This window comes from Cuculus canorus, chromosome 1 (genome assembly GCF_017976375.1).
Source record: "Cuculus canorus isolate bCucCan1 chromosome 1, bCucCan1.pri, whole genome shotgun sequence".
NCBI lineage: Eukaryota > Metazoa > Chordata > Aves > Cuculiformes > Cuculidae > Cuculus > Cuculus canorus.
The window spans coordinates 98,139,323-98,151,639 of NC_071401.1; the positions used below are offsets into that span (position 1 = coordinate 98,139,323).

At 39.0% G+C, this 12,317-nt stretch overlaps 1 protein-coding gene across 4 annotated transcripts in view; it reads left to right on the forward strand.

Moving 5' to 3' along the window:
* GRIK1 (glutamate ionotropic receptor kainate type subunit 1) overlaps positions 1-12,317 on the forward strand; it is a 173,894-nt gene that overhangs the window by 85,464 nt on the left and 76,113 nt on the right. For all 4 annotated transcript variants that reach the window (XM_054072449.1, XM_054072433.1, XM_054072456.1 and 1 more), the window contains exons 2-3: positions 6,192-6,359; positions 8,785-9,042. In XM_054072449.1, coding sequence (XP_053928424.1) covers positions 6,192-6,359; positions 8,785-9,042 — 426 coding nt within the window. The remainder of the gene's footprint in view (positions 1-6,191; positions 6,360-8,784; positions 9,043-12,317) is intronic.

Here is a 12,317-nt window from a genome sequence, read left to right on the forward strand (position 1 = left end):
ATGCTTGGGAGGTGGGTTTTCCAGTAGTGACTGCTTTCACTTCAAGTGGCGTGCTCTTCAACTCTGTAAGTGAATGTTATCTGGAGAGAAAACTTTCGTAAGCACTTCTTTGTCCTGCCCTGCTACTTTATGGGTCAGCAGCTCTAACCCTACCCCACTGAGCTTCAGAGGGGTGTGTGAGCCTATAGCCATACTGGCAGCAGAGTGATGAGAGTCCATATCTATATCAACAGAGATCAAGGGCAAACTGCATGCTAATTTGGCTTTATGAATCTCCTACATCAACTTGGTATCAGCAACAGCTTCTCTTTTCGGAAACCAGTGGCACATAGCTGCACAGTCATTAGAATTTTAACTCTCATTTCTATTCATTGAGTGACAGGTGGGTTTTAATGAGGTCTCATGGACCTCCTGGTGCTCAGATGGTGCTGTGGAAGGGAGGGGCGGCTTCTCAAAGCACAAATCCCTCCAGGAAATAGATGTTAAGATAGATGTGGGCCCCATGCTTCCACATCACTTAGTCAATATGTCATCCTATGCAAAAAGCACCTCCCTGGGTGGATGAGGCTATGAAACTAGGATAACCTTTCAGCAAGGAAAGGAAACCTGGACATCAAACATATAGAAATAAAGTTTTATCATTAACCATAAAGAGTTGTTAACCACATAAACCCCTTTTTGCCTAGTAAAGGGAAAAATGAGGAAAAATTTAGTTGATAATCAGCTATATTTTTTCTTACCATCCTTCTTAGTCTGTATGCTTTAATATTTCAGATGGTTTTTTTACTGCATGGTCAGCATACTTGTTTTCAAACAGCATTCTCTTGAAGTATGGAAACTGAATAAGGAAGGAAACATAGATCACCAAAGATCTATACATCGTTTTTTCAGACCATTGGTACTGTCTTTCCTCTGTAAGCCTACCTCCATTTCATCTGGGTTTCTGCAATCTTCAATAGAGAGTAACAAATAACAAAAAAACACATTAACACAGTAAGACACTGTTCTTTCTTATATTTACTGTGGAGGAGGTAAGCAAAATCTCTCTGCAAGTAGGATATAGGTTTTAATACTGTTTTGAAAAATTAGCCTTTTACTTTGAAATCATCAAAGTGATACCACTGACTGAAATCACAGAAACTCCTTCAAGGCTACTCAGGCAATTCTACTTATATGCAGCTAAAATACTGTACTGTATTAGTTATATTGAGACTGAAATACATTAGTGAAATATTTTGCATTGAGGAAACCTGTCCAAAGCAGCCCAGGGAGACAGGCCAATAACTGCCATCAGAAAGGTCAGCAATTTTTTAGCTGTTGCTGTTTATGACTGGTTTTAAAACAGGAACAGAGAATTTTTCCAGTAAGAAGCTTTTGACCTCTGCCTTGTCTTGAATCAAAATGTTGAGACCCATTGAGAAGTATGGAAATTGATTCAGCTATGACCTTTTCTAAAACTCTTTCAGTCCGTGATGACCCCTTTAAATGGAAACGTGCTTGTTCAGAAGGACTGCAACTGGTTTTTCACGTGTGCCTACTGAGGTGTGCTTTTATATTTTTGACATTTTACTTGCTATGGAATTTTTTTATCTTCAGAGGATGAATGGGGCTGATGCTTTGTCATAGTTGTCAGTTTGACTTGCATCCTTCTTTCCTCTCTGCAGAGCAGGCACTCATGTGGCTCAGCTCTCATTTCTGTCAGAGCAACATTAGCCAAGTAGTCATTTTCCTCCTACTTTCCACAGCTAAATTCAAAGTAGGGGCAGATATATATTTTTTTCCGTCATCTTGCAGAAGTCACTTTATAAAGTAAATGCTGAAAGTGAAATATTTCCTTACACGTGTGCATCGAAGCAGGATTGTCAGTTAATTGAAGATGAATGCTGGGTTCTCCCATTGATCTGCTCCCATGTGACAGGCGGAGTTACTCCCTATGTGCAATAGGATCAAGTAACCTGTGTCTGTCATTACTCCTCAGCTGCACATGGTGAGAGAGCCTCCAGAAGATGTTGACATCCATGTGAAGCACAGCAACCCTTATAGCTCTGGCACTGTTGTGGTTTCATGTTGACTATAGGTAGACAATCCCACTCATCTGCGCAGAAGAAAGGTCAGGTCTGCTGCTGACCAGAACTAGGCAGCCTCTGGTCAACCAAAGCTACTGCAGCGGCTTCACTATCTGACTGAATAAGGGGAGGAGGGGAGAGAGATGGAAGGGAGGACTTAAGAAGTTTTGTAGCATGTACATACTACCAGCAGCCTACCTTGAAAGCCAGTGCTTGGTTTTGTTCTTAGCAATAGTAACCTCATTCCTGGAGCTTTATTTATATCTTGAGTTAACATAGATTTTTTTTCCCTTCCCTTGCAGAATCCTGTGGTTAATTTGTTTTTAAGACATTGCATGGTAATTGTTTTATTTAAATGAATCATCTGACAGCCTAGTTCTTCATCAAACTTGTCACTTACCCTGCTATTTCTCTTTTAAGCTGGACCTTACAATAAATTCTAAGTTTGATTGTAAGACACCAGCAGAACACAGGAGAAGAGAAACTATTTGCTAAATTGCTAGATTTCATTAAGGATACGTGGATGAAAACACAACAGCATAGAACAGACAGATTTTATCTGCTAGCTTGTTTGTAATGCAAGTTTATGGACTAATTAAACTCTTTCTACACACATAGGTCCCAACAGAACAGTTAAGCTCACATAGGTAGCAGTTCAAACTTTTCACAATGCAACTATCCCAAAATTCATTCACAGTAAGAAATAATTTCCTCCATAAACTCTGACCTGGTCATGAACAGCAGGGCACTTCTCTTTGTGCTTACTCTAGACTTTAATCAGGAGAATATTCAGTCAAGTAAACATCTACTCATTTGGAAGAATGACTTTTGTGGTCTGAAAACTTCCCCATCCTAGTGACTGGGGGAGCACTAGACTACAGACACTGTGAATGGCACCCTACTTAGTGCTCTAGTTCAGTTTCCTGTGTAAAATCATGAACCTCTTGACAATCTGTCCTGGTTTTACTTTGACTTATCCAAAGTATCTCACTAGCAAATAAAAGCATGTAACCAAAGTTCTCTGGAAGTGTTTCACTGCCATTTTAACATGTACAAAAGGAAACTGGAGGGGGTACCAACATACTGACTATATAACTGACTTTCAGAGAGACCTGTCTGAATACATTTGAAGTGTAGGTGGCAGTGCATGTGAGGTTTTGATCAATTTGTTTAGGAAACACATCTATGAAAAACTTTCAGTCTTTCCATCTCTACTCTTTACCTTCCAGTCCTTTCTTCTGCCCAGTGAGCTCCTAGTCTTTTTTAAAGTGAACCAAGCAAAAAATCTGCAAAACCCTGCTAATGAAGTATAAACAGTTCATGGGTATGGATCAATTTAAATAAATCTCCATTTAATAGGCAACTAATTAGAGGTCTGGAGAAAGTTCTAGTCTAAAAAAGAGAAAGTGCTTGTGTATGTATAGGCATGAAAGTTACCTCAAAGTTTGCTGAATTACAAAAAAAATAAAGTAATACAAGGGCAGCATATTGATATTCTGAGATGGAGAAGATTTTTGCCAAGATCAAATGGTAGGAGACCCATCCTATTTGGTAGAGAGAAGTGGTGATCACTCAGACTTATTAAATAGTTATCTCAGGCTATCCGTTATAGTCAGTGACTTGCACCTTGCTTTTTGATACAACGCTCTGCTAATTCTAGTAAAGGTCTAAGCAAAATGCAACAGTTTTATCTTCCCCAAACTCAAACTGACCCTACAGCTAGCTGAAAATACTTGTCATCCTCAGGTGAAAGGAGGGAAAGTGAGTTTTACTTGACCAGAATAGTAGAATTGTTGGTGTCATTGGTGTCATCATTGGAATGAGGAATTACAGGATCTAAAAAAACAGGCATTAGATTTTTTTTTCCTTCTGGTAATTTTATAGTTTGCTAATCTGGAAAATTCTGCTGATTTACAGCAGTCCATGTGAAGTTTTACATTTGGTTCCAAAACCAACACCTAGAAATTTTTTTCCAGCTAATTCTGTGTGTCATAGTCTCATGTAATCACTTGTATGTTTTATGATGGTGGGGAAAAAGAATATCAGAAATTCTTTAAGGTTCTAATACAATGATATAGTAGATGAGAAATACATGTAGTGAACAGGAAAATTGCTTAAGTCATTTTAAGTTATTGTTATATATGGATTTGAGAGATCATAGAATCATAGCATGCAATCATTAAGCTGGAGAAGAACTTTGAAATCATCAGTTACAACCATACCTGTCCACTACTAATTCATATCCCTAAGCACCTCATCTACCTGCCTTTTAAACACCTCCAGGGATGGTGACTCAAACCTCCCTGAGCAGCCTCTGCCAGTGCTTGAGAACCCTTTCTGTGAAGAAATTTTTCCTAATGTCCAACCTAATCTTCCCCTGATGCAGCTTGTCCTGTCCCCTGTCACTTCGAGAAGAGACCAACACCCACCTCTCACAACCTCCTTTTAGGTAGTTGTAGAGAGCAATAAGGTCTCCCTTCAGCATTCTCTTCTCCAGGCTAAGGTAATATAATGCTGTGTATTCAAAACTAGCTAGAGATTACATTGCCAACTTGGTTTTGATAGCCTCCAGTGTTTTCATTGCTGAGTTAAAATTCGAAACAGGTTTTAATTCCACTGTGTTCCCATTTCCTGATTGTCAGCTAATGACTGCACTATTCCTACCGGTGACATCAAAATTGCAAGAGACTGCAGCACATTAGCTGAAAACATTCTGATGCTCAGAAAATATAAAGTGATATCTAGGGCTCAAATTTCACATAGAGAAATGTGGAAATATGTAACTGAGAAATCCAAAGTATTCTCTAGTGACTTCCACTAAATGAGTAAATTATACTTGCAAAATCAAGTACTGAAGCTGGAGATTGCTGTTTAAAGGAGCTATTTTTTTTCAAATTAGCTGTGTTTGTTATGCATTCATCAAATCCCAGTGCTCCTATACAGCCTGAATGTGTTGTTGGCATAATAAAGTCTCTAGAGGCTAGAGGGAGTAGACACCCCATTGTAAGTGGGACAGCAGGTTTACTTGAAACACAGCCACCTCTCCCATCTCAGAGTATATGCAGAAGCATTCAGAATGCTTCCAAAATTCTGGTTCCAAAATTCCAAAAGTCTGGTTATTTACTGGTCCTCTTCTAGAAAACCTGCTTCCACGTTAAAGAAAATTTTGGATTCCCCTCATTTGTTTAAAAAAAAAGAACTAGAAGATCATACACAATTTTCAGTTATTTCAGTTTGAAAGGTAGAAAACAAAATCTGACAAACCAAACGGCACTCAAAGAGCAGTTGCCCAGCTGGGATTGCACAGAATGGGGTGGGACACATCTTTGTACGGATAGTTCAAAACAGATGTTGGAAGAAGAATCTAGAGGAAGGATGGAAAGTTGAGAGCAATTTTGCTAGATCCAGCTCTGTCCTTGGAAAAAGGCTTAAACCAGTCCCATCATGGTACTTGTAGACATTGTGCCACTGGAGAGATCACTTGAAACTTTGGCACAGAAGTAAAATCTTCTGTGGGAACAGCAGTGGCTCAGTAGTGTTCTGTATCAAGAAGTTCAATTCATTCAGCAACAAGCTTTGAAAAAGTGGAAGCGTGCACCTCGCCCTGAGCAAAATAAGATTTGGCCAAAAAACAAAGCCCTACTAAGACACTGACCTCAAGTGGAAGCTTTCTGCTCAAACTCCTAGGTCACTTCTGAACGTGGATGTTGTACTGCCAAGATCTGCAGAAACATTTCACGTGCAAGTTTCATCGCTAAACATAGATTGTACTGGAGAAATCTATGAAACAAGACCTCTGAGCATCACTGCTTTCATTAGCTGGGAACTTCATTGAAATTTTCACAAACATTAAGAATTTTTATTTTGAAAAGCCTGAATAATATACATGAATCATCTTTCACAGATGTTTCTCTAAGCAAGATTCATAATATTGAGTTAACCTACGGTGACACCACACATAAAAACTAATGAACCCATATGCTTTTACTGTACTGCTCTTAACAGCAATTTTAAGTGTTTCCTTTATGATCTCTCAGGTTATTATTGCTCATAATTTATTTTTCTCTTTTTAGGTACTGTGAGGAAGATGTGAGTAATACTTCTCATTTATCTCTGTTTCAACAGGAGGGATATTTGAAACTGTGGAAAATGAACCTGTTAATATTGAAGAATTGGCTTTCAAGTTTGCAGTCACCAACATTAATAGAAACAGAACACTGATGCCTAATACCACATTAACCTATGACATCCAGAGAATTAACCTTTTTGATAGTTTTGAAGCCTCAAGGAGAGGTAATTATCTCAATTACTCTGTCGGTAACTCACATGTTCTTACTACCTTTCCCCAGCCTGGTGTCCTTTGTTTGCTATAATTGTAATATGTACGTAGAAAAGGTAACATAAAATTTATCTTTCAAAGTTATTTGAACTAAGAACAAAGCTGGACTTGGACTTGTCATCTAGTTTCTGATAAAACACCTACATACTGTTTGCATGTTAAGACCCCCAGATGGAAGATGGCAAGTCCAATCCATTTTTCTTTCCAAAAAATAGATTTGCCACCTGGAATTCTGCAGAATATGATCACAGACTAACAAGGAGCACAGTGGGATGTCACAACCCATTATTAGCACACATTATGGAGATATCCATTATTTGTAACAAATTATTTCTGTTGTACTTTAAAGAACATGGGCCAGTAGCCTCCCTGTCCAAAACGGCTTCAGAAGGTTAGAGACAGAAATAAATTTCTCTGTTATAAATAGCTATATGAACTGTAGTGGACAAATTTGCAATTAATTTGTCTGTTCTTTTATTTTTCTCAGAGAGAAAATTATGGTCCAAATTACTTGCAACTAATTTACCTAGAGACTGGAAGAGAAAGGGGGAAAAAAAGTTGCAAGTCTTGTTAAGCACAGTGTATTTCTTCACCTCTAGGAGGCAACCTTCAGGCTTGCTAAAATTTTGTATACAGCAATCTAGTTCCTCAAACTAGAATCATGTGATGTGCACAGAATCTCATGCAAGCAAGTCTGGAGAAAGACCCATAATTCGCTAAGACTTTGCAGATGTGCTTTGCTGTTACTATAACATCTATAACTGTAAGATAGGCTTGCTCTAAGGCAAAAAATGTGTCTGCTATAAGGTAAATGAAGGCTGGACAACAAATGTGCTTCACATCACAAGTCATGCTAGAATGCTAGTGAGCTGTTGCCTTCCAAATGTCTAAATTACTGAATTCTCCTTGTCTACTGTAGTTTCTTACTAAAGACTGGGAGAAAAGGAGAATGCTTTGAAAGAAAGTAAAAAAGAGATTTAAAGTCTCTTTATTGTGTTATTTTTCAGATATCAGATACGTGCTGGAACTGCATGCTATCAAAAATCAAGTATGCTGGATTTATGATCCATGTAATCCAGACAGACAGGATTTTAGATTCCCTGTAGAGTGAGAATCTCTTCTGTGACTATTGTGAAAGTATTTTCTCAATTTAATCTGTAGGAAAGAGTTCATTATAAATATTTTTGTAAACCTACATACAAGGAATCGATTCAGACAGTAGTAATTTCTTCTCATCATGAATTATTGATATTATTTATGCAATTTGCACATTAAACCCTGTGATCCTTTAAGAAGCCTTCTGAATTAAACCTTGAAAGCCTGTGCATTTTATGCTGCCTGTAAAACACTCATTTGTAGACTGAAAACAGAAAATAATTTTTCTTTCATATTCTATTACTATCAGAGAGACAAATACTAATTTAAAAAATCTCAACTCGTTGTGGATGTTTGTGTTTCAACTGTATTTCATCCAATCATTGTAATTTCTAAATTTCCCACAAAGAACTGCCTTACAAAGAGTACAGCACTGCAACTCAGTGCGAGGCTTTGTCCCAGTTGATTAAGACCTTGTTAGAAACGCTTGCAGTGAATTTTGTTAATGGACAGAAGTAATTAATATTGCTTCATCTTCTGTCTATTAGTCTGAAAAGATGTGGGAGGGGAAGAAAAATGAAAAGACACCTACAGGAGAGATTCTTTTGGCTGAGATATAGGCATAAGGAGAAAGAAACCTTTGTTGCTACTAGCATTTGACTGATTTGTAAAGGTATTAAGGTGTCAGTGTGTGTTGGTTCTTTATTTCCCTGTGTCATTACTGAGGGCTTTAGGCTTTACTGCCTGTTGTATAAACATAGATTAAGGAGTGCCATGAATCATAGTGCCCTTTACTGTTTATTTTCCTTCAGTAGCCTGAAATTAAAGCAACTCACATTGGTAGAAGCTTGCCAGTCATGGAGGGAATCCGTATAGCGTCTGTTGTGATTCTATGAACATACGTATATCCTGACATGCTGCCATGAAACTTAATTCATATGACATCCCTTTGGCAAGCTCACTGCCAGAAAGTTCCTGGTTTCTCCGGGGTGATGCCATTCTGAGAAAGGCAATTTAGGAATCAGTGTGATCTGAAGGTAATGAGCAGAGAAATTTTGGTTCTTGTTTGTAGGAAGCAGGTTCTAGGATATAATGCTAATCAGTAAAGCCATTTTCAGGAACCATTTTCAAATACCTCAATGGTTTTGTAAGCAACATTGTCACCCATTTGGTTCTTGAAATCATGAGGATGGATGGAGAATAAATGATCTCAACATACATCACACAAGTTACTTGTTTTTTACCAACTATCAGCTTCTTACTCTCCCTTTCTCTCCCCACCAGCATGCGACCAGCTTGCTCTTGGTGTAGCTGCTCTGTTTGGACCTTCCCACAGCTCCTCTGTCAGTGCAGTGCAATCCATTTGCAATGCACTTGAAGTCCCACATATTCAGACCCGATGGAAGCACCCAACAGTGGATATCAAAGATGCATTTTATATCAACCTCTATCCAGACTATGCAGCCATCAGCAGAGCAGTTTTGGATCTTGTACTATACTACAACTGGAAAATAGTAACAGTAGTATATGAAGACAGCACAGGTAAGTAGCACTGCTGCACTGCAGATCATATACTTCTTTAAATGTACATACATGCATAAATTCTGTGAAAAAGAGTGCCTGTGATAGTTCAGTTTGGCATACTTACAGCTGTTTTCCCCAGAATGTAGAAGAAAAAGGTCTCTAAAGTCTCAGCTATCTTTCTGTTGCTATTGCTTTTGGAAAGCTGTTTATTTCATCAGACCTAAAAAAGTCGCCAGGAGGTAGCTCCTAGATTTTGAATACTCAATCATGTTTTGCTTCTTATTTGTGGAACAAATATCACAGCTTCAAACTGATAAATACTCTAGTGGGGGTCTGATTAGGGATTCCCTCTCAGTGAGTGGTCGATCTTAAAAGGGATGCATCTACAAGAGATCAAGATGCAGCATTTTTAATGTAGAGACTGTATTGTTGCTTGAAACTGTCACAGAAACAGTCAACCCCCTTGTGGACTGGGTGCTGAAGGCTGAAACTTGCGATTTGTGTAAATAATTATGGCCTGAGACTCCTAGTTCAGAGAAGATCATTCACTTTTAGTGACAATAACCTTCTCCTGGGGCACACGATAGTCATAGCTGTCCAGCAATGTTTCTTGGACAATCAATATCAGTAACACATTTCTTTCTATTCACAAGGTGGGGGCAAGGAACTAAAAAAAAAGATAATGGCAAACGCATTCCTGGGGACAAATTATTTAAAAATCTTATCAGAGACAATGACTCCTTTTTTTTTTTGTTTTAAATTACATAGACATTGTGGAAGACTGTCAATGTTGTAAGGAAGTCCAAGCCACTATTGCATGTCTTTACATAGACTTTACTGCCCTTGTAGTTGATACCATATACCGTACTGTATTTGTTTCTGAGAAATGTATTAGCTGTTCTGGTCACTGAGAAAACTAAAGTGCTCTTAGAAGGAGTCCTGTCGAGTAAGATTATACATCAAAATTTATTCCAAGCATGACAGCACGGAACATAATCTCTCCTACAGTGTAGACTGAGACAAGGGTTCGTAATCTGTCTTCAAAAGAAAAGGTTTGTATGTAAACAAACCATTACAAGCTCGGAGACATCTATGACTCCCTCATCAGAACACAGATAGGACTAAGCAGGAGGGGTGCCAATGGATTATTTTTTGCAGAGAACATAGTAGAGGCAAGGCCACATTCTAAACAGCGGGAGAGATTTTCTTGGGGACATCATACCTGATATCTGTAGAGAAGAAGAAAATAGAGCCAACTAAATAAGTCTTGCACTGAAATTCCAGTGTAAACTCTCACCACAATCCTTCAACTATGTTTTTTTATGGTAAAGGTGTAGCTGAACTATACTGATTTCTGTTCATTAGTGCAAAGTAAGCACTTCACTGTCAACTCCACTCTGAGACTTGTGTGCCCCTTATTCTTCCCGCTGCTCAGAGAAGTATAATACCTTCTTGAGCTTTACAGATGTGCAAATGACATTTAAACTGAGTCTTTGATAATGGAATAAAACAAACCTGGATGAACCAGGCATCTGCCTAAGCCTTTAAAGGGAGTATGCAAAAAAAGGCATGCATATTAAAGTCACATTGTAAAAACATGTCTGAAGACAGAATTTTGCTAAAAAAGGAGCCAAACCTCATTTTTAAAGATGAAAATGTTGTATTTCTTTCTGCAATGTTGACTGCACAAAAGCAGCACATTCCCTCCTGAATCCAAGAGGCAGGTCTCCAACATTCTACTCACCCTAGACTCAGAGATCACACCAGAAGGCTGGAGATAGAAGAGAAAGAATGAGTGAGGGTGGGCTTACTGCAGCGGTCATTTTGTATTTCTGTTATGATGGTTTAGCTCAGCAAAATTTCTGCTAGGCTTCTACCGCTGTGTGCCAAAATATAGGCATGGATAAACAAGTAGAAGTCTTTTTCAGCCTACTCCATTATCAAATTAGCATTCCACAGCACTAAGTGTTGTATAGGTATTCAGGTACAAAAATTACTGATATTAAAAAGGCTTATAAAGTAAATTAATTATCAATCATTTTATTAACTTGGAGTCAGAAAAGTAAACAGAACAACGTTGATCAATGTAAATAGTCTTTGGACTTTGAGTTAGAGTGATGCCATTTACCTCCAGCTCCTTTTATTTCTTATGTCTCATGTTTGACATTGGTACAGTACAAGAAGAAAAACCACATTAACCTATTGAGACTAATTGACTGTGAAGAGCAGCTTCATTCCTAAACAAACAATGAACTCACAGCTGCAACAGTGAACTTTGAATGATCCATATCCAGATTATTCTGGTAGGGATAAGCCTTGCTCCAGGTTAGCAGTTTATTTTGAAGATTAAGTGTGGAAAATTCTGCTTTTATCCTTCACATAACAGCACTGTTGCAAACCCACATGCCATCATGGCCAGCCCCAGCACAGAGGCCACATACTGTGCCAGTTTGCCAAACTGAGCTTTCCCTTACCTCCTGTAGTTAAAGTTTTCACTGCTGCATGGACACATCCACCCACACAGGTACATTTACGAATCTGGACTGGGCAATGTTAAAAAAAAAAACCCAAAACCTGTTCATCTGAGTTAGCTTATGCTTCCAAATGATCATAGCATCATAGAATTACTTGGGTTTGAAAGGACCTTAGAGATCATATAGTTCTAACCCTCCTGCCGTGGGACATCTTCCACTAGATCAGGTTGCTCAGAGTCTTATCCAGCCTGGCCTTGGGCACCTCCAGGGATGGAGCATCCGTGACTACTCTGAGCAAACTGTTCCAGTGCCTCATCACCCTCACAGGAAAAAATTTCTTCCTAAAATCTAATCTGACTCTACCCTCTTTCAGCTTAAAACCACTGCTCCTCATCCTGTCATCACAGTTCCTGACAAAGAGTCCTTCCCTATCTTTCCTGTAGGCCGCCTTTAAGTACTGGAAGGTCGCTACAAGGTCTTCCTGGAGCCTTCTTTTCTCCAGGCTGACCAAGCCCAACTCTCTCAGCCTGCCCTTGTATGGGAGCTGCTCCAGCCCTTTGATCATCTTTGTGGCCGTCTCTGGACTCACCCTAACAGATCCATGTGCTTCCCGTGCTAAGAACTCCATAACTGAACATGGTACTCCAGGTGAGGTCTCACAAGAGCAGAGCTGCAAGCATACACTGCTGGTTCATGTTGAGCTTCTCATCCACCAGCACCCCCAAGTCCTTCTCTTCAGGGCTAGTCTCAGTCCATTCTCCACTTAGCCTGTATCTGTGCTTGGGATTGCCCCAGCTAAGGTGCAGGACCTTGCACTTG